Source organism: Panicum virgatum, chromosome 1K (genome assembly GCF_016808335.1).
Source record: "Panicum virgatum strain AP13 chromosome 1K, P.virgatum_v5, whole genome shotgun sequence".
Taxonomy (NCBI): Eukaryota; Viridiplantae; Streptophyta; class Magnoliopsida; order Poales; family Poaceae; genus Panicum; species Panicum virgatum.
In genome coordinates, this window is record NC_053136.1 from 32,752,046 (window position 1) to 32,777,197 (window position 25,152).

General features: G+C 45.4%; 1 protein-coding gene across 2 annotated transcripts; it reads left to right on the forward strand.

Moving 5' to 3' along the window:
• Positions 1-20,608: 20,608 nt before the first annotated feature.
• On the forward strand, positions 20,609-25,069 carry LOC120702990. Of its 2 annotated transcripts, none has more exons than XM_039986996.1 (9): positions 20,609-20,870; positions 21,119-21,283; positions 21,386-21,709; positions 21,809-22,043; positions 22,565-22,711; positions 22,805-22,929; positions 23,244-23,448; positions 24,062-24,309; positions 24,679-25,064. In XM_039986996.1, exons 2-9 carry the CDS (start codon positions 21,177-21,179, stop codon positions 24,845-24,847), a joined length of 1,560 nt encoding a protein of 519 aa, XP_039842930.1. In that variant the 5' UTR covers positions 20,609-20,870; positions 21,119-21,176; the 3' UTR covers positions 24,848-25,064. The 2 variants fall into 2 exon arrangements, with proteins under 2 accessions (XP_039842930.1, XP_039842924.1); XM_039986990.1 differs by having other exon boundaries at positions 20,637-20,870; positions 21,386-21,705; positions 21,778-22,043; positions 24,679-25,069.
• The last annotated feature ends 83 nt before the right edge of the window (positions 25,070-25,152 follow it).

Here is a 25,152-nt window from a genome sequence, read left to right on the forward strand (position 1 = left end):
CGTTTCTTCTAATGTCTTGTTCTGAAATTTTCATGACGTTACAGCTATATTGACATGAGCGTCCACTAGCTAGCTATAATGTCTTGTTCTGAATTGTTGTGGACATTTATGTCTGTATCTCATAACCTAATAAACATACAAAACGATAAGGCTAAATGTGCAGATATGCTTCTATTTTCAGTTTCACTTGCTGGAAAATAGGCTCATGAATATTTTAGAAATTTCAAAGCAAGAGTGCATGGCATCAAATATTTCCATACTGCTAGTTTAAGATGGGGCAAGTTAACTCAAATATGAGAGCTCTTCCCTATGGTTAAACATACAACAAAGATAAGGATGGAGCTCGCACAAATTTTCGCGTGATGAACTGTGTGACTTGTGACTTGCACCGCTTTTATCATCTGCATATTAATTTTTACAATAGTCATTAGACGTTATTAATATGCAGTCATTGCCATAATTCCGAGTTGAATGAGCAGTATTAATCCGAGTTATTTGAGCGTACTACTACTAATTAATGGGTGAATTTATAGCGAAAACAGTCAGCAATGGGCCTTGCCTATACAAAAGTCCTGGAGATGTCCAGTAAGAGTGTGTGAAATACCCACAAACTCATCTTTCTCTTTTCCATCCAGCGAAGATTCCAAGGTGAGCGATACCTTCGAGTCGTTACCATTATGAAGCCCGAGGAACGACAGTAAGGTTTCTGGACAGCGCAACTACGCGACCACTCGAGGCCCATCGACTACTTTCCTACCTCAACCATGATTTGCAGTGCGCCGCGTCTACATAAGGTGTGATGATTTTATATGTCGATTTATTTCAGTTCCTTTTTTATCTATTTGGTTTTAGTTCTGAAATGCATAGCGATGGCATTATTTTATATAATTTGGCACTGTATGTTATGAAAATCAAGACTCCTGTGGAAACAACTATAGAAACTCCAATCAAGATCACATGATCCTCATCCAAGGGCTATGAGCAAAGGTGGTTTCTATAGGATATGGTGCCATATAATTTGCCTCAAATTAAAATCTGATATATTTAAATGCAGCACCTCTTCATCAAATTAAATCTGCTTCTTACATCTGTGTCTTATCATCCATCATCGATACCATATATGATTCTTTTTCGAAAACAGTAAGCTCATATACAGGAAGCCTATTTAATTTCTGTCTGCTATCAAGTCACTATGTCGTGACCTTAAGAATGCAATAATTTTTTTTCTCTTCTAATATATCTGCAGTAGTGTAACACCCGAGTGTTTAAAATTGGGCTTAACTGATTAATTAGTGACCTAAGTTAATCCGTCGCAAATCAAGTCGAAAACTCTGCTCAAACTCAGTTTCATTTTCTGGAGTCTGGGAAACCGGAACCTCCGGAATTTGTACCCGGAACTTCCGGAAATATCCAGATACTCCGGGTATTAAACCGGAAACTCCGGATTAACCCGGATACTCTGGGTATTCATCCAGATACTCCGGACCTGAAGCTCCATATCACGTGTTTTTAGCCTTCTAACTGTTTCCATATGTTAAAACACCGTTCACTTCAGCTCTTTCTCTCCCTCACGAGCCCTCCTTCAACTCTCTCTCTCTCCCTCACTAGTCCTCCTTTCTCCCTAAGCCCTAGACCCCAAGATCTTCCATTTCAAGTTGATTCCAAGGCAAAGGGAACCTCTATCGGCGTGGAGAATCATCCTTTCCATTCATTCCTCCTTAGGGTGACTTCATTTCAACTTGAGAAGGTACCCAAGCTAGGACTAAATGGAATGATCGTTCTAGGATGTTTTAAGTGATTCCGTTTGGGTCAATCATCTTCTTATGAATAACTCTACTAGGGTCTAGGAGGGTTTCGATTTTTGTGAGTTGGTTTTGCCTCAATCAAAACATCAATTTTGGGGGCAAAAGCTGTGTGAAATCCGGAAACTCCGGGTGTAAGTCCGGATACTCCGGAAATTTCACACCCGGAAACTCCGAGTATTAATCCGGATATTCCGGGTTTTGCAGGATTTTGGACGTCGGGTTGTCTCGGGTAGTGGTGTGCAGCTACGGGTTAGGATTATTGCAAAGTTACAATCATACTGCATGCATTCTTATGTCATATGCATACGTGTAGACGCCGCCGCTGAAGGAATCGTGTACGAGGTGGTTGCGGAGCCACAGGAGCCGCAGGGGCACGCCCCGCAGCAGGAGGATCGTGGGGAGCAGGCCCAATGCTCATCTCACCCTAGCACTGAGCAGCAGACGCAAGGCAAGCCCCAATGCACATCCTACTATTTCAAATTATAACACCTATTTATGTTGCTATTACTTGTGCATTAGGTTTAGGAATTTGTTGGAACCCTAGTTGCATGATCCCTAGGTTCCCTCGAGTTGTACTAGTATGTAGAGGACGATAGAAATGCTATGCTTAATAAAACTCGGTAGAAGACGAGTGATTTCGGGTCACTCGCGAGATATAGGGTATTTAGTTATTTTGAATATATGGAATATTGAATTAGGTAAGAAAGGAAAAGAATTTGGAGACCGGGCGGGGAAAAGTTAGCCCCGTCTGTGTCGGTTAAGGACCGTTCGTTGTCTGGCCCTGTGATTGAGTTTGAACAGTACTAACCGCATACCGGGAGTAGGAGGTAGTCAAAACCGGTAAGCCGAGTACTGCTTTGTTTCAAAAGTATAGGAACCCGCACCCAACTCCTGGGGCGAGTCGAATAGTCGCGGAGAATTGGGATGCATATGTTTATTTTTGGTGGTCTCACGTTGAGCTCGGCTGACCATATGTCGTTGGGCTGGTTCCTGTAGTTCGAGGCGAGGAGGGGAAAGATTGGTGCGTGGGGTCCGACGGGACTTTTGCGTGCCGTGTTGGTTAGGTCCACCTTGCAAGGTTAAATCGGATCGATTCGCCGTCAGTCGCTCTCAGATATGAGCACCTTGATCGCAGCACCGCATCGTAGTAATGCTATATGGAATTTTAAGTGATGTTTGGAAATGACCATCATGAATTATTATCCCATGTTTGACATGATTTGCTTAGCAGGTGCAAATACTAGTTAATGACTTTTGTATATTAAATTTGGAGCTAAAAGTGAAAAAAATAAGGACTTATGTTAGAAGTTTTTTATGCAAATTAACCACCAGCCAGAAAGCTTTGCATGTCTAGATATGTGGGCTAAGTTATACCCACTGGTCGGGTAAGCCTTGCTGAGTATTAGTATACTCAGGGTTTGTTGCCATAATTATTATTTCAGGACACTCGGACGTCGATTTCTGCCCTTGCTACATTAAATTCATCCGCAGAGATGCAGAGGGGTGGGAAGTGGTGGAGAGAGACCCTTAGGCTAGGGATTTGTCAAGTTGTACCCTTGGGGCTGAGTGTGCAGCCTTTCTGTTTTGCGCAGACCGGTCTGACCGGTCTTGATAGATCAGAGCTGGTGAAAGCTAGAGCAGTTGTAGGATCCTTTGTATTCAAACTTCAGTCGTATATATTGTAAAGTTAGTCTTGTAAATTACTTATGTAGTTGAACTCGGCCTGTAAAACTTAATGTTTCGAGTCGTGATCGCTCTCGTATTTTTAAGTATTATGCCGTGCTTGTACCATCTGTGCCCACCTTCGCGTGGGACTATCGGTGTTGTTTCGATCGGGCCGTGGGTTGAGAAAGGATCGCCAAATTAAGCCGTTAAGCTAATGCGCCCGATGTGTACAAATAACAGCCATTACGCTTAATTAGAGTTTTAATTTGGCGGTTCCGTCACAGCTGGTATCAGAGCCGAAACACACTGGGGGTGGTACGAGCATGACTAAGTTTGAGGTTTTTACGACTTAAAAACGAATTTCAACTTAAGACAAATGTTATTTAGTAGCGTGGGCGGGGGTTAATTGTAATAGCCCTATATAGTTAATGTTAGAGTCGCAGCTAGATTATTGGGATGGAGATGAGAGGTCACCGTGGGACGGTCATGCATTGTGCATCATGTCATTCATTGATTTAAAAAGATTCTTGAATTTTGAGGGTGGGGACGAACTGAAACACCACGAGTGTATCCAGAGACTCCGGACATAGGTCCGGATAGTCCGGGTGGGGATATCCGGATATTCCGGGTGAGAATCCGGATACTCCGGATTTGGTTGCAAAAAGAGTCCCGGCGTTTTGATTTAATTTACGCTTTCTGCATTCTTCCATGGTTGATTGTTTGTAATCAAAATTATGGGACTAATCCAACCATGGCTGAATGCAGAATGGGGGAACCACCGAACCCTCTGGATTTAGCTCAGGCCATTGCGGCCATGCTCACCGGATGCGATGAGCAGACGGCACTCCTCCGGGAGATTGTGGTGCAGGGCAGGGCACAGCGGCACGAACATCATCCCCAGCCCCCAGCTCCTGGATATCCGGAGTTTCTGGCTACTCAGCCACCACTCTTCCATAAGGCTGTTATCGCCACAAATTAACAGGATTAATTTGTGGGCCGAAAGCAAAATGGGCTTGAAGCAGAAGATTAAGAAGGCTTATAAATTGGCTCCTGCGTGAGCATCTGGGCCACATGGGCCATGTATCTTAGATTTAGTTCAAGATTAGAGATAGAGTCCGATCGGGACAAGATTAGTTTAGATTGTTTCTCAAGTCTCCGGACTATAAATATATACCCTATGTTATTCATGAAAAAAAACGTCATCACGTCTCACAAACAACAATCTCGGCGCATCACCACACCTAATCCTAGGGTTTCATCCAAGTAAGCGCCATGCTGCCCTGATCGCTTCTCGCGATCAGGGCAGCGTTGTTCTTGCTTTTACCTTGGTATTACTCATATTGAAGCGTTTTTTATGGCGAGTAATGTTAGTTATCTTGATGTTCGTAGCATGGCTTTTAATAGATCTGTTGTGCTTCGTTCCTTATCATCTACGAATATCATGTTGTCTCTGTGCAGTCACGTTTCAATCTTATGCTAGTTCTCGTCGCATAGAATTAGTTGCACAACGACAACACCCTGCTTCTTTTATGTCTAGTTGATCTAATATGTTATGGTTTGCTCTCATCTCTAAGAGTTGGCGTAATATATGTTAGATTAGGCCTTGCAAACGGGTTGGATGATCTGGTGGTGTACCAGATGCTTTATCTTAGCCTTAATAGGGATTGTTCCGGGAATCGGCTCTTGCTCGTTCTTAGGCCTCTGTTTTGGGTTTTGGTTTAGTTATCTGTTACGTTCATTAGGCCCAGTCACGTGTAGGATGTTCCGATCTAGCAGTGAAGCTTTTACCATCGTGGATTTGATTGACTAGATTTAATTGAAGCAGCTTTACAGTTATTTGCTTTATTCATCAATATCTGGATAGATGCAGATCCATCTGACACCGGGACTCGATCGTCTCTTTAAAGCCGATGCAAGAGTCGTCCCAGGGAGCCGACCACGACTCGGACTTATGATTCCACGTGTTTGTGTATGCAGGCAAACCATTGCAAGCACGTCCGCATCTTCCTGATCGGGTATAGGTCAGGTGGCACGCCCTGCGTCTTCACAAGCCGCGGCGTGTGCTGGACTTGCGGGCCGTCGACGAGGGAGCAGTGCCTGCCAGCGCTCCGGCAACCTCCCGGCTCTTCGTGTTGCCTGTCGCTGCTCGCCGGTGGGTTTCGACCGACAACACATTCTGGCACACCCGGTGGGACCTTCATCAACAACAACGCCCACCGCAGAGATGACAGGAGCTCAAGATCAAAAACCCGCTCCCAAGCCGATCACGTATGAAGAGCTGACTTCAGAACACAAGCTAAAATATGATGAGAACAAAGCTCAGTTCGAAGCCGATCTCAACGGCTCTTTTGAGAGGACCCGCAACCATGACATCAGGTGGAAGGGGTTCTCACCAGAAGGCGCTCTCGACAACGTCGATCTGTCTGTGCCGTCAGAGGAGCGTACCAGGGCCCTACGCCAGGAGATGAACTACATGGTGGCTCACACGCTCCATCGGCACTCGCAAAGCCTGGTGAACGAGCTTGAGCGCGTGGCCCATCGCGTTGTCCAGGAGGTAATCAAGAACCAGTACTCCCCATCAGGACCAACTCTGGGGAGTCACAGAGGGGAAGCTGCCTTGCAAACCAAGCCGCCAGTGTCCTACTCGCTCGCGGCAGCAATACAGCAGAATTCGCCGATCTACGTCGTCCACAAGATCGGCGGTGATCCTGGAGAAGGCCAGCTCTTGAATGAGCCACCCAAGGAGATCCCGCACGGCTACATGTGCGCATACATCCCTGACAGCGCCAACCCAACACGCTTGGTGCAGATGGTAAACCCAGGAGCTTCTGGAGCAGACGTGAAAAAACAAGCATGGTTGGCAAAGTACGCTACCGGGCCGAATGCTGAACCATCGGCCCTAGGAGTTCTTAGTGTGGAGCAGGTCAGTGCAATACTGAGACATTGATCAACCTAGCTGCCAGCCACAAAATGATGAGTTTTATGGATGGTAATGCCGGCTACAACCAGATCTTCATGGCCCCAGAAGACGTGAACAAGACCGCGTTCAGAGTACCAGGCGCGGTCGGCTTGTTCGAGTACTTGGTTATGACCTTTGGACTGAAAAATGCAGGTGCAACGTACCAACATGCCATGAATTACATTTTCCATGATTTCATCGGCAAACTGGTAGAAATTTATATTGATGATGTCGTGGTCAAATCCAAATCAGCTGGTGGGCACCTAGAAGATCTGCTTCAAGTTTTGGAGCGGACTCGAAGGTTTGGGCTCAAAATGAACCCAAAGAAGTGTGCCTTTGGCGTGTCGGCCGGTCAATTTTTGGGGTTCCTGGTGCATGAGCGGGGAATCCAGATCGGCCTGAAGAGTCAAGAAGCTGTGAAGACGATGAAGCCACCTACTACAAAGAAAGAGTTGCAGAAGCTCATTGGTAAAATTAATTTTGTCAGACGATTTATTTCTAATCTGTCTGGGCGCATCGAACCGTTTATGGGTTTAGTGAAGATCAAATCCGATGATGAGTTTCGCTGGAGGGCAGAACAGCAGCAAGCTTTCGATGAAATTAAAGAATATTTATCAAAGCCTCCAGTGTTGGTTCCTCCTCAGCAAGATAGGCCATTCTACGTGTACATATCTGTGGGTGACACTTCCATTGCTTCAGTGTTAGTCCAGAACCACGACGGCCAGAAGAGGGTGGTTTTCTACCTCAGCAGGCGCATGTTAGACGCCGAGACCAGGTACCCTAAAATCGAGAAGCTTTGCCTTTGCTTATTCTTTACATGTACAAAGCTTCGTTATATTTTGCTCTCCTCGGAAATAATTGTCATATGCAAATCGGATGTCATAAAGCATATGCTGTCGGCTCCTGTCCTGAAAGGCCGGCTTGGAAAATGAATGTTTGCATTGTCAGAGTTTGATATTCGATACCAGCCTGCGAAAGCAGTCAAAGGACAGGCACTGGCGGATCTTGTTGCAGATAGGATCAGCACTGATATTGCTGCACTATTTATTTGTGTTTGGGCTATGTTTTTTGACGGATCGGCTTGTGATGGTGGGTGTGGTGTGAGAATTCTGCTGGTGTCGCCTCGAGGGGCGACTTACTCTTTTTCCATCAGGATGACTGCCCCGTGCACCAATAATTTGGTGGAGTATGAAGCCGTTCGCAAAGGGATGGAACTGCTCCTCGAAGCTGGGGCAGAAGCGGTGGAAATTTTTGGAGATTCAAAGCTGGTGATTTCTCAGCTCACGGAAGAATATAGATGTGAGAGCGAGGCTCTTTTCCCAATATGGATGCAATGCCGTGAGTTGATGTCACAATTCAGGTACATTAATTTCCACTGGATACGCATAACTCTGAATAATGAAGCCAATGATTTGGCACAAATGGCTTCTGGCTACTAGGAGACAGCCGACGGAGTTGATGTAGAGATTCAGTTTCTAGAACCCGGAGACTGGAGAGCCGATATCTTCAATTATTTGAAGGATTCGGCTCGGGGGGCACCCAGAAGGATAAGACTTAAGGCCATGAAGTATGTTCTGATTGGGGATCACATGTTTTACAGGACCTTGGAAGGACTACTGCTTAAATGTCTGGGACCTTCAGAGTCAAATCGGCTCTTGCATGAGGTTCATGAAGGAGCCTGTGGTACTCATCAATCGGCTCATAAGATGAAGTGGCTGATTAGGTGATCGGGTTATTACTGGCCCACTATGCTTGAAGATTGCTTCAAATATTACAAAGGGTGTCAGGCATGTCAGAGGTTTGGCAAGATTCAGATCGTGCCGACATCAGTAATGAATCCTATCATCAAACCGTGGCCATTCAGAGGTTGGGCCATGGACATGATTGGTCAGATCAACCCGTCGTCTAGCAAGAGTCACCAATGGGTCTTAGCTGCTACAGATTATTTCACAAAGTGGGTAGAGGCAATGCCCATGAGGACAGTAGTGTCAAGAGATGTGATCAGCTTTGTCAAAGAGCACATCATTCACAGATTTGGGATCCCTCAGACCATTACGACCGATGGAGGATCAGTCTTTATATCGGAAGAATTCAGGAAGTTTGCCGATGACATGGGGATTAAGCTGATCATATCATCTCCATATTATGCCCAGGCCAATGGACAAGATGAAGCATCCAACGAGAGCCTCATCAAGCTCATAAAGAGAAAGATCGATGAATATCTTAGGCGCTGGCATGATGTGTTGTCAGAAGCTTTGTGGGCATATCGTATTTCATGTCACGGGTCCACCAAGACATCGCTGTATCATTTAGTCTATGGCCAAGACGCTGTGTTACCATGGGAAATCACGGCCGGTTCAAGGCATGTTGAGTTTCAGAATGATCTATATGCTGAACAGTATGCAGCCTTGATGAATGACAATGTGGAGGACCTGACAGAGCTAAGGCTTTGGTCGCTGGAGAAGATCAAGGAAAATAAGGCTAGAGTTGCTTGCGCGTATAACAAGAAAGTCAAGTCAAAGAATTTCCAAGTTGGAGACTTGGTCTGGGAGGCAGTATTGCCATTGGACGGCGTCAAGTTTCCTGTTGCTGTCAATGGTCAACACCTCAAGAAGTATTTCCCGAGCATGTGGGAAGGCGAGTGACAAGAGCCGATGAGATCCATCCGGCTGTACTGAGATAGGCCAACATGTTGAGTTGGCCAAGAAGAAAAAAATTTATGAACGGCCAACACGTTGAGTTGGCCAGCAAAAAAAGGGAGAAAGGCCAACACGTTGAGTTGGCCGGTAAAAAAAGAGAGAAAGGCCAACACGTTGAGTTGGCCGGTAAAAAAAGAGAGAAAGGCCAACACGTTGAGTTGGCCGGTAAAAAGAAAAAAAATGAATGAGAAGGCCAACACGTTGAGTTGGCTAGTAAAAAAAATACATATGAGAAGCAAGATAGCCGATGTGCGACCATCGACTTAAGATGTTTTAAACAGTTACAAGTTTCAGGATTAACAGGCAGTACTAGTTGTTTCTGGAGCCTATCTATTGGTTCAGGAATTCTTCTATGGCGTGGATGGCTTTTGTGCGGACGGCGTCGGCTCTTGCTATGATTGCTTCGTCATCCTTGTCATCGCCTGTAACTATCTGCCGGCTCAAGGTGCTTATCTCTGCAAACTCTGCTTGTATCTGCTCGGCTATTTCCTGGGTTTCTTGTTCGGAGTTTGCGATGGAAGTTTCCTCGGCCTGGATGAGTCTTGGTGGTACGAACCTTTTCTTCGAGTTCTACCAGTTCTTTCTTTAGGAGGTCGAGTCGTTTCTTGTTGGCAGACACGTCAGCTTTGGTATCTAGAGTTGCCTTTTTCTGGTTGAGGGCCTTGCACTTTTGAGCAATGTTAGCTTTCAGAGAAGCTTGAGAGCAACGTGCTTCTATTCTTTGTTGTGCTTTGTTCACTTCTACCCGGAAGAATGGAAGATTGCTAGCTGGCCAAAGCTTGATTTGCAGTGGCTCCGAGAGTTGGGATTCTATTTGCTCGAAGATGTTCTTTATTTCACTGGAATCGCCAACTAGAGCAGTGAGTGGAGCAGATAGTAGATCCTTGATGAGATGAAGCTGATGTGCCAAATTAGCCGATTGCTGCAAAGATGGTGTTTTTGCTCCAGGGGCAGTCAGACCCATTGATACCGGGTCAAAGGAAAGAAAATTTGAAATGTCAAAGCCCTGTGGACATATCTGAAGTTAATAGCAAGATACATTTATGAAGCTATCGGCTGGTTCAGGATTGGTTCTTGTAATGTTACCTGTTCTGAAGAAGAAGCGTTGGGCGGTTCAAGAGCGATCGTCCTAATAGAGCTTGTGTCGTCATCAAGAACATTGACTGCGTCAGCTTGCCCTTCGTTTGCTTCTATCAGTATATTGGGATTTGCAGTCATCTCATGTTGTACTGGGCTTTCTGCGTTGGAGATGTCTTCAGCCATGTCCTGAAAATAGAATTACAGTCAACCAGAGTACATGTGTGTGCAATAAAGAAGAAGTTTTAGAAGATGAGTTACCTGGTTGGTGTTGGACTCTGATGGACTCGGGGAAGCTGGTGCTGGTTTCTTGATGACTCGTCTAGTGATCATCTTCCTTTTCTTGGTCAAGACTTGGGGGGCAACGCTTGCAGAAGTTTGTCTTCGTTTGGAAGCCGGCTGAAGTAAGTCTGGCTGAATAGTCATTATCACTTTCTTCATTGATGGTGATCCTTTGCAGAAAAGTACATCAGGAGTAGTTGGAAGAAGGTGGAATGGGTCCCCGTTGCTGGTCATAGGTTCTGGACCATCTTGTTGCTGCCAGCAGGGTGAGCAAGGATTAGTCAGGTTTAGGAATGGATGATCTAGAAAGAGCAAAATGCATAAATTCAGTACCTCTTCCTCGGGGATTACATATTCAGGATCAATTTGCTGCAGTCGAGGACCTAGAGCTTTTCTGAAAACATGGGTTTTCCACATTCCCCACCATGTGCTAAAATCGATCGATGAAGGATCAAAGGATAGATCGGCTGGTATTGGAATGTGGAGGTCATCGAACATGCTGTAGCATCTTGAGCTGGTGAGACCGTCAGGCAGATCGGCTCTGCTCTCCACCAAGTGGTGGATATGGAAGTGGGGAGGGACCTGTCCTAGGCCATATTGCCGAGCTGCTATGGCTGGTCGGTAAGATTCATAACCTGGCTTGATAATTCTATTAGAGGTGCTGATGCCAATAGGAAGGAAGCCGGGTCGAATCATCAGGGAATATAGATGCCGAGTGCTGTCATCATCGGCAAAATTATCTAGTCTGAAGGCAGTTGGGTTCTCGAAAGATTCAAATTCAGTAAATGGAAAGTAAAGGGGATTCTCTAAGCCTTTATAGAAGACTCTGAACCAATTTGCTGCATCTGTTTAATTCAGTTTACTGCCAGGAAGGCTAAATAAAGCTTGGTCATAGCTAGTACATCTAATTGGTTTGCCTCTCTCAACAGGAAAAGAGTTCTTGGTCAGGCCTTGGAAGTTGGGGATATGATGCTGAAAGTACAGGTGTGCCCACAACTGAATAAACCACCAAGGGCCTCCAGTTCTCAGTTTCTTTTGGTTAAGCAAGTTAGATGTCATCAAATGGAGATATCTATAGGTTTCTCCAAGAAAAAGTTTGCCTAGGCCGATGTGATTACCATGGGCCAGGTGGTAAGCCAAGGGAAGATAGTTCTTAGTTGGAGCTAAAGAAAGGCCACAGAAGATGAAGTGCTCTAGCCAAAGATTTAAGAAGGCTGTGTGTTCTTTTTCAGTTACTGGACCTTTTGTTTTCATGTGCTGATTCATGTAAGTGCCCTAGTTTGTGCAGTTTGCCTTGGAAGAACGTTTGAAGGGGACGTCTGGCATTTTATGGGTAGCTGGATTAGGAGATCCAATGTCTAGGCTAGTGATCATGGTGACATCTAGCAGAGTGGGAGTCATGGGTCCATGACCAAAGAGGAAACAGTTCAGAGCATCAGACCAGAAATAGCTGATGGTTTTCAGAAGATTCTCATCTTTGTCAAGGAGTGATAATGATAAGCTAAGTGCATCGGCTATGTTCAAATCTTGCCACAAGGGCATATAAGTTTTTGCTACTCTGTGGTACCATGTAATCCAGCTCTCAGGAGGGTTGGGCCAGGCTCTTAAACAGTCGGCCCAGAGGTTCAAATCGATGTTTTGACTCACGAAAGGGGTCCTATTTGCTTCACAAGAGATCAAATCTATGGGATTTTCATAGGTTCGTGGGCCGAGACAAAAACATTTTGGATTGAAGGGATGCGGCAGAAGGATGTCTGACACCCGAAGTTCAGAAATTCAGAAGTATGCATACGGTGTCAGGTTTTAGGATTTAAAGTTTCATAGGCTTGCTAAGTTGAAGAAAACTAAAAGGATTAGGCCGAATATTACCTTCATGCCGCAGATTGCCGCATCGTCAATTGCAGAGTTTGTCGTCTGAGCTGCAGAATCTGCCATGGTTCAGATCCGTTGACTTGGGGTTTCGTTGCTGTGGGTTCTGATTCGAATTCCGGGTGCTTGGAGAGTTCTTGCTTGAGTTTGTAGAACTGGGTTTTCGAATTATGCTCGGATTCAAGAGTTTGGTTCAAGGTGGAAGTGTTACTCTACTCTTGTGCGGGTTGCTTCTAGTTTGAATTCTGTCGGCTCTTGGATATTTATAGAAGCTTGATGCATTGCCATCGGCTTTTTGGAAAGTAATCGGACACACATAATTAAAAGAAATTGATTTCATTAGAGGAACGTTATTACAAGGAAAAGCCGATTGTTACAAAGGAATTAATCCTTCGGCTTTGTGATCCTACCCCTACGATGCTACTACTACTGCTCGTAGGTACCTAGTACCTACGGCGCTTGGGGCTTCGGGCCGGCGCTTCCCCGCTACCGTCGTCGTCGTCGTCGTCGTCATCATCGCTGCTGAAGGCGCTGCTGCCGCCTTCAGACCCGAAGTCGCTCCAGCCGTCGCCGCCGCCGCTGTTCTCTTCCTCGCTGTCCTCCTCAGAGGACCCGAGGAACCGGAAGGGCTTTCTGCCCATCGGCTCGTCGTCATCGAAGGAGGAGTCGATCTCCTCTTTCGAGGAGGAGTCGGCTCCCTCCCAGGAGAAGACGTCGTCTTCGCTGCTCTCCAGTTCCTCTTGGAACAGGAACTGGAGGTCTTCCTCTCCTTCAGTTTCGGGCTCGTCTTCCTCGGAGACGACCCTGAAATCGAACTCCTCTGCATCCCAATGCAGAGGAGCCAGCGCTTCATGCGCTGCAATTGGGTCCCACTCCGACGTCGGCTCCCGACTCACCGGGATGGAGTCGATGGAGGAGGCGGAAAGAGAAGAAGAAGAAGAGGAAGAAGAGGAGGAAGAGGAATCTCCGAAAGAGTTGGAGCCAGAGGAAGAAGAGATCGCCATGGCTGGCAGAGGAGTGGGGTTTTTTGCGCTAATTGGCTCTGGGAGGAAGAAGGAGTTCGCTGTGAAGAAGAGCCGATTTGGGGTGAGATTAAATAGTGAAAAGATGGAAGACGGATCGGCAGTTTCACGGTCTACGAGGAGCCAGTTGCAGAGATGTTGCGTCTTCCTTGGTGGTTGCAGTGTGTTTAATGAGCATTAACGGGAAGATGAAGCGACAGATTGGTTTTGGAACTATCATTGCCAAAACCAGGGGGCATGTGTTATCACCATAAATTAACAGGATTAATTTATGGGCCGAAAGCAAGATGGGCTTGAAGCAGGAGATTAAGAAGGCTTATAAATTGGCTCATGCGTGAGCATCTGGGCCACATGGGCCATGTATCTTAGATTTAGTTCAAGATTAGAGATAGAGTCCGATCGGGACAAGATTAGTTTAGATTGTTTCTCAAGTCTCCGGACTATAAATATATACCCTATGTTATTCATGAAAAAAAACGTCATCACGTCTCACAAACAACAATCTCGGCGCATCACCACACCTAATCCTAGGGTTTCATCCAAGTAAGCGCCATGCTGCCCTGATCGCTTCTCGCGATCAGGGCAGCGTTGTTCTTGCTTTTACCTTGGTATTACTCATACTGAAGCGTTTTTGATGGCGAGTAATGTTAGTTATCTTGATGTTCGTAGCATGGCTTTTAATAGATCTGTTGTGCTTCGTTCCTTATCATCTACGAATATCATGTTGTCTCTGTGCAGTCACGTTTCAATCTTATGCTAGTTCTCGTCGCATAGAATTAGTTGCACAACGACAACACCCTGCTTCTTTTATGTCTAGTTGATCTAATATGTTATGGTTTGCTCTCATCTCTAAGAGTTGGCGTAATATATGTTAGATTAGGCCTTGCAAACGGGTTGGATGATCTGGTGGTGTACCAGATGCTTTATCTTAGCCTTAATAGGGATTGTTCCGGGAATCGGCTCTTGCTCGTTCTTAGGCCTCTGTTTTGGGTTTTGGTTTAGTTATCTGTTACGTTCATTAGGCCCAGTCACGTGTAGGATGTTCCGATCTAGCAGTGAAGCTTTTACCATCGTGGATTTGATTGACTAGATTTAATTGAAGCAGCTTTACAGTTATTTGCTTTATTCATCAATATCTGGATAGATGCAGATCCATCTGACACCGGGACTCGATCGTCTCTTTAAAGCCGATGCAAGAGTCGTCCCAGGGAGCCGACCACGACTCGGACTTATGATTCCACGTGTTTGTGTATGCAGGCAAATCATTGCAAGCACGTCCGCATCTTCCTGATCGGGTATAGGTCAGGTGGCACGCCCTGCGTCTTCACAAGCCGCGGCGTGTGCTGGACTTGCGGGCCGTCGACGAGGGAGCAGTGCCTGCCAGCGCTCCGGCAACCTCCCGGCTCTTCGTGTTGCCTGTCGCTGCTCGCCGGTGGGTTTCGACCGACAACAAAGGCGGATGAACCATTGGAGGCGGACATATGGCTTCGGACTATTGAGTCCAAGTTCACCCTGCACCCCTACAATGACAACGATAAAGCAGGATTGGCAGCCCAGCAGCTGAGGGGTCCCGCGCGCACATGGTGGGAGAATCAGGTGGCAATGTTCCCCGCGGACACCCGGTTCACTTGGGCTCAGTTCAAGGAGGCCTTCAGGGCACATCACATTCCAGCGGGGGTGATTAGAAGGAAACTCACAGAGTTCTTGGCCCTGAAGCAGGGCAATAATAGTGTGCTATAGTATTCCCAGGCCTTCAACACTCTATCACAGTATGCCGGGTACCATGTGGACACCGATGAGAAGAAGCAGGCCTGTTTCAGGCAGGGGCTCAGTAGCAAGCTCCAGGATCGCTTGGCAATAGTCAGGTTCGACAGTTTCAGTGAGCTAGTCAACAGGGCTATCATTGAGAAGGACGCCCATCTAGCTCACATGGCAGAGAAAAAGAGAAAAGCTCCGGCAGCAGGATCTTCGAGCAGCACCCCCACAGCGGTTTCGCTTTGTCCAGTCAGGCTCACAGAGAGCCCCCTTTCAGCACCAGCCACAGCAGCAGTGGGGGTATCGGCCACCCCAGTACACACAGCCTCAGGGGACGATCAGGCCTCCTGTTCCTCAGCAGAGCGAGTTGAAGGTCTGGGTGCAGCAGCTGGGGGTACGCCCCAATTTGTTTCCGTGTTACAACTGTGGGCAGCCGGGGCACTTTGCACGGAACTGCCCGATGCCACCAAAATAGGGCCAACAGTCCGGTCAGCAGAGCCAGAAGCAGCACGTGGCTCATTTCAAGCCGGGACAGGTGCACTACACCACCCTCGAGGGTATTCCTGAGGGTGCTCTAGTGATGGCGGGTACGTTCACAGTAAACGATCGACCCGTTACAGTATTATTTGATTCAGGGGCATCCCATACTTTTATTAGCAAAGAATGTGCGGTTAGATTAGGGCTGGAGATAGAGAGCATGCCCAAACCGTATCATATTTACTCACCTGGGGGAAAGTTAATCACTAATTAGTTTGTCAAGCAAGTACCCCTGCAATTGCATGGAAATTTTTTTCCTACAGCCCTGATAATGTTACCAACACAAAGGATAGATATTATATTGGGCATGAACTTGATGAAGGGTCAGGGAGTTACTCTGGACACGGCCTCACAATCTGTGCACATCAAATCCTCTATTCATGGTAGTATGACTTTGAATTTGAGGGATCACGTGTCTTTGACTCATATGGTGAACCACGCCGAGGACAAGAAGCTAGCAGATATACCAGTGGTGTGTGAATATCCGGACGTCTTTCCGGATGATTTGCCTGGAATGCCGCCTGATCGTGACGTGGAGTTTACAATTGAATTGCAACCGGGTACGGCACCGATTTCTAGGAGGCCTTACCGGATGCCACCCAATGAGCTGGCGGAGTTAAAGAAACAATTGCAGGAATTGCTTGATAAGGGTTATATCCGTCCTAGCACGTTACCTTGGGGCTGTCCTGCACTCTTTGTGAAAAAGAAAGATGAAAGCCTCAGGTTGTGTGTGGACTATAGACTTCTGAATGCCGTCACAATAAAAAATAAATATCCCCTTCCCCGGATTGATATTATGTTTGATAAGCTATTTGGGGTCAAAGTATTTTCCAAGATTGATCTCCGCTCTGGCTATTATCAGATAAAGATTAGAGCAGAGGATATTCTTAAGACGGTTTTTTCCACCAGGTACAGACTTTTCGAATATCTGGTCATGTCTTTCGGGCTAACGAATGCCCCTGCTCATTTCATGTATCTCATGAACTCGGTATTCATGCCCGAGCTAGATAAGTTCGTCATGATTTTCATTGACGACATCCTGATATTTTCCAAGAATAAAGAAGAACATGCAGAGCATCTCCGCATTGTGCTTCAGCGCATGCGGGAGCACAAGCTGTACGCCAAATTTAGCAAATGTGATTTCTGGCTCAAGGAAGTCCAGTTCTTGAGCCACATCATCTCAGACAAGGGGATTTCTATTGATCCTAGCAAGATTCAGGATGTCCTGAATTGAAAGACTCCAGAGTCTGTCTCAGAGATCTGGAGTTTCCTTGGGCTAGCAGGCTATTATCACCGGTTTATACCAGAGTTCTCTAAAATTGCTAGGCCCATGACTGAGTTACTCAAGAAAGGGGTGAGATTTAGTTGGGACGACAAATGTGAGCAGGCCTTTCAGACTTTGAGAAGGCTTCTGACATCTGCCCCTGTACTCGCTCAGCTAGATATCACCCGGCCTTTTGATGTGTATTGTGATGCATCAGGTACGGATCTCGGCTGCATTCTCATTCATATTTGACTTCGCCGGATATTATTCGGCCATTAATATTTGTTGTGATGCGTCAGGTACGGGCCTAGGCTGCGTCCTTATGCAGGATCAGCGAGTGATTGCTTATGCCTCCAGAGCCCTCAGACGGCATGAAGAGAATTATGCTACTCATGATCTGGAGCTGGCAGCGGTCGTGCATGCATTAAAGATCTTGCGCCATTATCTTCTGGGTAATCCTGTTCACATATACTCGGACCACAAGAGTCTTAAGTATATTTTCACCCAGAGCGAGCTGAATTTGCGCCAGAGACGGTGGTTAGAACTCATCAAGGATTATGACCTGGAAATTCATTATCATCCAGGCACGGCTAATGTTGTGGCCGATGCATTGAGTCGCAAAGCCAGTTGCAGTTGTATCTCAGCCATAGTGGTGCATGCAACCTTATGCCAAGAAATGGAGAAATTAAATCTGGCCATTGTATCTGAAGGCACACTTGCTAATATTACCCTCACACCTACACTTCGAGATCAGATTATTGCTGCTCAGAAGAATAATGTGGGCATGGATAAGAACAGGCAACGGCTCAGATTTTTATAAGGTTCAGTGGAGTAATCATTCCGAGCGGGAAACCACTTGGGAAACAGAAGAATTTCTTCGGTCCAAATATCCTGAGTTGCTACAAACTCATCGAGGTATTTAACCATTCCCTCTTTGTTCTAAATCCTTGCACCTTCACTAAATCTCGGGGCGAGATTTCTTTTTGGGGGGAAGATTATAACACCCGAGTGTTAAAAACTGGGCTTAACTGATTAATTAGTGACCTGAGTTAATCCGTCGCAAATCAAGTCGAAAACTCTGCTCAAACTCAGTTTCATTTTCTGGAGTCTGGGAAACCGGAACCTCCGGAATTTGTACCCGGAACTTACGGAAATATCCAGATACTCCGGGTATTAAACCAGAAACTCCGAATTAACCCGGATACTCCGGGTATCCTTTCGGATACTCCGGACCTGAAGCTCCATATCACGTGTTTTTAGCCTTCTAACTGTTTCCATATGTTAAAACACCGTTCACTTCAGCTCTTTCTCTCCCTCACGAGCCATCGTTCAGCTCTCTCTCTCCCTCACTAGTCCTCCTTTCTCCCTAAGCCCTAGACCCCAAGATTTTCCATTTCAAGTTGATTCCAAGGCAAAGGGAACCTCTATCGGCGTGGAGAATCATCCTTTCCATTCATTCCTCCATGGGGTGGCTTCATTTCAACTTGAGAAGGTACCCAAGCTAGGGCTAAATGGAATGATCATTCTAGGATGTTTTAAGTGATTCCGTTTGGGTCAATCATCTTCTTATGAATCACTCTACTAGGGTCTAGGAGGGTTTCGATTTTTGTGGGTTGGTTTTGCCTCAATTAAAACTTCAATTTTGGGGGCGAAAGCTGTGTGAAATCCGAAAACTCCGGGTGTAAGTCCGGATACTCCGGAAATTTCACACCCGGAAACTCCGGGTATTAATCCAGATATTCCGGGTTTTGTAGGATTTTGGACGTCGGGTTGTCTCGGGTAGTGGTGTGTAGCTACGGGTTAGGATTATTGCAAAGTTACAATCATACTGCATGCATTCTTATGTCATATGCATACGTGTAGACGCCGCCGCTGAAGGAATCGTGTACGAGATGGTTGCGGAGCCGCAGGGGCACGCCCTGCAGCAGGAGGATCGTGGGGAGCAGGCCCAAGGCTCATCTCACCCTAGCACTGAGCAGCAGACACAAGGCAAGCCCCGGTGCACATCCTACTATTTCAAATTATAACACCTATTTATGTTGCTATTACTTGTGCATTAGGTTTAGGAATTTGTTGGAACCCTAGTTGCATGATCCCTAGGTTCCCTCGAGTTGTACTAGTATGTAGAGGATGATAGAAATGCTATGCTTAATAAAACTCGGTAGAAGACGAGTGATTTCGGGTCACTCGCGAGATATAGGGTATTTAGTTATTTTGAATATATGGAATATTGAATTAGGTAAGAAAGAAAAAAAATTTGGAGACCGGGCGGGGAAAAGTTAGCCCCGTCTGTGTCGGTTAAGGACCGTTCGTTGTCTGGCCATGTGATTGAGTTTGAACAGTACTAACCGCATACCGGGAGTCGGAGGTAGTCGAAACCGGTAAGCCGAGTACTGCTTTGCTTCGAAAGTACAGGAACCCGCACCCAACTCCTGGGGCGAGTCGAGTAGTCGCGGAGAATTAGGATGCATATGTTTATTTTTGGTGGTCTCACGTTGAGCTCGGCTGACCACATGTCGTTGGGCTGGTTTCTGTAGTTCGAGGCGAGGAGTGGACAGGTTGGTGCGTGGGGTCCGACGGGGCTTTTGCGTGCCGTGTTGGTTAGGTCCACCTTGCAAGGTTAAATCGGATCGATTCGCTGTCAGTCGCTCTCGGATATGAGTATCTTGATCGTAGCACCGCATCGTAGTAATGCTATATGGAATTTTAAGTGATGTTTGGAAATGACCATCATGAATTATTATCCCATGTTTGACATGATTTGCTTAGCAGGTGCAAATACTAGTTAATGACTTTTGTATATTAAATTTGGAGCTAAAAGTGAAAAAATAAGGACTTATGTTAGAAGCTTTTTATGCAAATTAACCACCAGCCAGAAAGCTTTGCATGTCTAGATATGTGGGCTAAGTTATACCCACTGGTCGGGTAAGCCTTGCTGAATATTAGTATACTCAGGGTTTGTTGACACAATTATTATTTCAGGACACTCGGGCGTCGGTTTCTGCCCCTACTGCGTTAAATTCATCCGCAGAGATGCAGAGGGGTGGGAAGTGGTGGAGAGAGACCCTTAGACTAGGGATTTGTCGAGTTGTACCCTTGGGGCTGAGTGTGCAGCCTTTCTGTTTTGCGCAGACCGGTCGAACCGGTGGTTTCGGCAGGTAGGGCCGACCGGTCCGACCGGTTGGGAGAATTGGTCTGACCGGTCTTGATAGATCAGAGCTGGTGAAAGCTAGAGTAGTTGTAGGATCCTTTGTATTCAAACTTCAGTCGTATATATTGTAAAGTTAGTCTTGTAAATTACTTATGTAGTTGAACTCGGCCTGTAAAACTTAATGTTTCGAGTCGTGATCGCTCTCTTATTTTTAAGTATTATGCCGTGTTTGTACTATCTGTGCACACCTTCGCGTGGGACTACCGGTGTTGTTTTGATCGGGACGTGAGTTGAGAAAGGATCGCCAAATTAAGCCGTTAAACTAATACGCCCGATGTGTTTAAATGACGGTCATTACGCTTAATTAGATTTTTAATTTAGCGGTTCCGTCACAAGTAGACTGTAGACTAGCTTATTCAAGTCGAGCTCAAACTTTACTTAAAAAAACAAAAAGTCGAGCTCAAACCATAGCTACCTTATCGCGAAGGGATTTCGAGCTTGGCTGTAGGCTCGGCGGGATCTCAGGCTCACATCGACCCCGACTCGGGATGCTGTCGACTGGAGGTGGCAGGCTCGCTCGAGGTCGGCTCATTGGCTGCCCTCCCCCCACAGGCCACAGCGCTCAGTGCCTCAGGCCCATCTCTGCTTCTTCCCACCTCCCCTTTCCCTTCTCTCCGACTCTCTCCTCTCCTGGTCTTCCTTCCCAGGCGGCGACGGCTGGGCGACCGGCGGCGTCATTCGTCACGTCTTCACCCAGCTCTTTGCTGGCGACGAGCATCCACCAGGTACGCCCGCCCCTTCTCTTTCCCTCTGCTGTGCGAGACGGAGCACGACTCAAACCCTAACAAAACATGTGTATACAATCCAGTTGCAATATATCGCCTACTAACTTCGATTTCGTTTGCAAATTTTTTTTTGGGTGTACATGTGCACACCCATGTCCAATGCTGGGTCCGCCTCTGGTGCTAATGCAGTAAGATTCAGCGATGACTCTCTGTTCGCTACGAATTCTCATCCTTTTTCTCTCATGCAGGAATGCTCCGTGTGTGCACTTTTGTGATACTCTGAGATATTAGCTAGTAACTCTAGTGATGACTGAGTGTTCCTTGGCGGCACTGAGTGGTCAGTGTCGAGGGGGATGGGCCAAGTCCAACAGCAAGCTCTACCCAAGGAGTGTTTCGATTGGGACTCCAAAGAGGTTGGTTTGTCTCTGCAAGTTTTGTAATCGAGGTTGTCTTTCTGTTTCGTAGAAATCCTGTTCATCTCAAATTGCTCGGTTCTAATTCATCTGCGCTTGCAGGAACAACACCCACAGCATTCACCTTCCGTTCCAGTCCAATGCATCAAGAGAATGGAAAAGTTCTGCATCTTCTCATCTTGGTTTTCATGGCAGGGGCCACAGGGTGGAAACTTCAGTGAAATGTTTTCGCTTGCACTCGCTGATGGATTCTGAGAGCATGGTTTCACCAAGTTTAATTCTGATTTCGGATGAAGCTCTTCTCACTATCAGCATGCTTTTTGCGTATTTGGCTGGAGTTGTACCTTCTGGGCAGACATCTTCTCGTGCCAGAAATCAGGGTATTAATCAACAAATTACAGAGCCAAGCTCCTCTGATTCTGGTAGGTAAGACTAGCTGCATAATATTTACTTATATATCAGACTGGTGGCTTAACTGGAAAAATGACTGCTAGGTGCTAATGCAATTCGCTTGTGCAAATTTAGGGACACAAAATCCTTGCCTGAAAGGAATGCTGGGCTTGACCCCAGGCATATGTGGAGTGAAGTGAGAGCTAAACTTTCCGATGCCTTACAAGCAAATTTTCAAGATGCCAGTTTGGACAGCAGAGAGGATGAACTCAGGAGTGAGCGAAAAAACTATCCTTTGAGTATGCTTGCCATTCATGGTGGTCCCAGGTTGCGGCTTCTTCTGATCACATTTCAGCTCCTGGAAATGGAGGCAAGAGGCACACCACAACTTTTTGTTTGACAAGGATTGCCTCTGTATACTCACTTAGTTTATTATAAGTTAGTATCTGAGCTGGTTTCAACTAAAAGAGGGTATTAGTACTCTCCACTTGCTGATTTTTCTTGGCTCAAGTCATTTTGGGCCTGCTTGTTTGGCTACCAAAACGTGGGCATGTCAAAACGTGGACATGCCAAGCTTTTTTACAAAAGCTTGGTAATTTGAGAATAACACTTAGGTGGGCTACTTTTTGGAATCCAACCAAATGAGTGCCAAAATTTATAGGCTTGCCCACATTTTGGTAGCCAGCCAAGCATGCCCAGCCAACCAAACATGCCCATAATATTCTGTCTATTTTTTTTAGTTTAGTATGATTGTGCACTATACTCTATAAGTGTAATCAGTGTAAAGATTTCCCCCCCCTCCACAGTAACATTTGACTCAATTCTTATAAACTTTTGAATATATTAGAATTAACTATGTTGACTTGTTTCAATTGGTCTGATATCATGCAGGTAAGAAATATCTCAGTAAGTTCCGAACTTGTCGATGAAATCAGGTGGTTGCAAGTATCAACTACTTTGATAGATGGTTTGATTCAACCAGTATTTGTCAAATGGATTGAAGAAGAACAGGCCTTGGAAAATGGCCAGATCAATGAAGTATGGTACTAATTTACTGTTTCGAACTGTTGTCCTTGTCCATTCCTCCATATCGAATATGCCCCAAATCACAGATATTCGTTTATGTTCCAGAAACTTGTGAAGATGATAAGCAGCAAAGTAAAGGAGGATGATAGGACCTTCAAGAGGTTTAACAGATTTGGGAAATCTGAACTCTATTTGGATCTGCTCTTTTTCCTAAGATTTGGTTCTGCCAGGTACTAAATGACATTTTGATCCTTGTAGCAACTTTTCTGTTCAATTTCTTTTGATTTTGAGCGTGTGTGAGTTTGTTTATGTGGGTTGGTTTTGTTTCTGTTGGGGCTTTTTTTACCCCTTTTCTTCTTAATATAAAGATACACAGCTCTCCTGCATGTTCTAGAACAAAAAACTTTTCTGTTCAATTTATTTTTGATTTTGAAAACTGCATGAACAATTGTCTAGACTTACTTTGTTCTTTTGCCATTTGCTGAATAATAGCATTTTCCGAAGTGCATAGCAACATCCTTATCCTGATACTTCCTGATGTCAGGTCTGACAGCTATTTTGATGCTAAATTTCTTGCTGAACATGGAGCACGAATTTTGGAGGACCTGGTTATTTCCTTAGCTGATGTGATTGCTAGTATTTATCTGGAGCTTATGTCCGTTGATGGTGATATGTCTACTGAAGTTGTCAGTTCCAGCTTAGCTCTATGTTCTCTATCCACCAGAGAGCTTCAAAATCTGCGCAATGAGGTAATAATTGTGGATTTTACATGTCTTGTTTCTTCCTTTAGTATTGTACTCCAGTTCTTCGATATACAGTTTTTCTTGTTCAAATGTGCTTTAAATAAGATCATGTGTTCCTGTTTGCTCTTATTTAATTCATAAGCCCAAATCCTGCTAGAGCAATCAGAAAATCTTCTAGGTTTGCACATAATTTTGACTTCTAATTTAAACTGAACCTACTGTTTCAATGATAAAAAACTATGGTTTTGCTCTAGTTACTGGCTGTAATTGACTGGGAACCGATGCCAATTTAGGCATTGGATTTTCCAAGAAGTCATATTTGGACCTTGAAAGCTTACTGTTGATTGCACCCGGAGGAACACATTTGTGCTTAGTGCTAGGAGCATCTGCGGCAACAGTTTAATTTTTTTCCTGAACATGCTGGAAAACTGCCTATCATTGTTTTAAGAAGAAAAAGGGGTAAGAGCCCAGCGTACGAGAACCGATATCGGGGACTTGGTCAGGCCCCTTTTGGATTTGGGGCCGGGGGGGGGGGGGGGGTGGGGGAGCTTTCTTTGTATTCAAATGTTCATGCAAAGGTTTTGCCAATTCCATGCTAATCCCTCTTATTTCTTGGAAGGTGGCAATTAATTGGTGGTTGCACCAATACTTCGATTCAGTTGTTTCAATGTACGAGGACAGGTTTGAGCTATACATTCTATGCAGAAAAAAATGTGAAAAACCAGAAGATAATCAAGCTGAGAGGACAAATTGGTGGAAGCTTGCGTTCGGAAACCCCAGTGTGCCTGCTCTTCTGGACTATGTTAACATCAGCCCATTTTCCCTTCCAGCAAGAAGGACAAAGGAATTAAGAGCTTTGACTGGCTGGTATGCCCGAGCCTTGCTATATTTCATGAAAATCGAAATATTTCGCATGCCACCTGCATTAGTAGATAGTGAATTTTCTAGTATCTCATTAGCTTATTTCGGTTGTCCCCGAATAGTGGAGTAGGTGGCATTAGTCTTGTCGTATTTAAAATTACAGAAGTGCATTTCATTTTCCTTTGAAGAAAAGAAAAAGGAATAGAAAAGATGACCTCTTTAGAGTAATGCCACAGATCCATTCTGTGTTACTAAAAGGTATTGTACCTCTGACTAAATTTGCAGATCGACATTCTCATTGAGATAAGTGGATTAATTTTGTCATTTGTATCATACCTGAACTAGGAAAAATAAAATTGTACTCTTCAACTGCAGGAGGTACTACTTCAGCCTGTTCTTAGAGCTGTCAGATATTGCCATGCCCTTCATAAGTGCTGCTGTCAGTAAAGTGGGCGCTGCAGTGTCCTACTTCTGGGTGTCCATGATTGGAAGATCGCTGGGACTAATTTTCTCAGGGATTAGACAGTCACTCGGCTGGAGATGAGTTTGTACTAGTTTTCACTCTGCTGGTACTGATTGATCGACTGTTGACTCCTGTAATCTCTTCAGTTTGTTGACTGTTAGGCTGCACTGGATATATTTATCGCCCTGAGAAGGCCATCATTTTCTGCTTTGTTTTCTTGTGTTTTGATTGTAAGAAAGTCTATTGATTTCATCAAAGATTGAATAATGATATGGAAATCTGAGAATTACTGGAGTTATGGGATCCTTTGAAACCTTATGCTTACAGCCATTTTCAAGACAGGCGGTAAAGGCAATGCTTTTTCCACTAGAATAAATGTCCTAGAC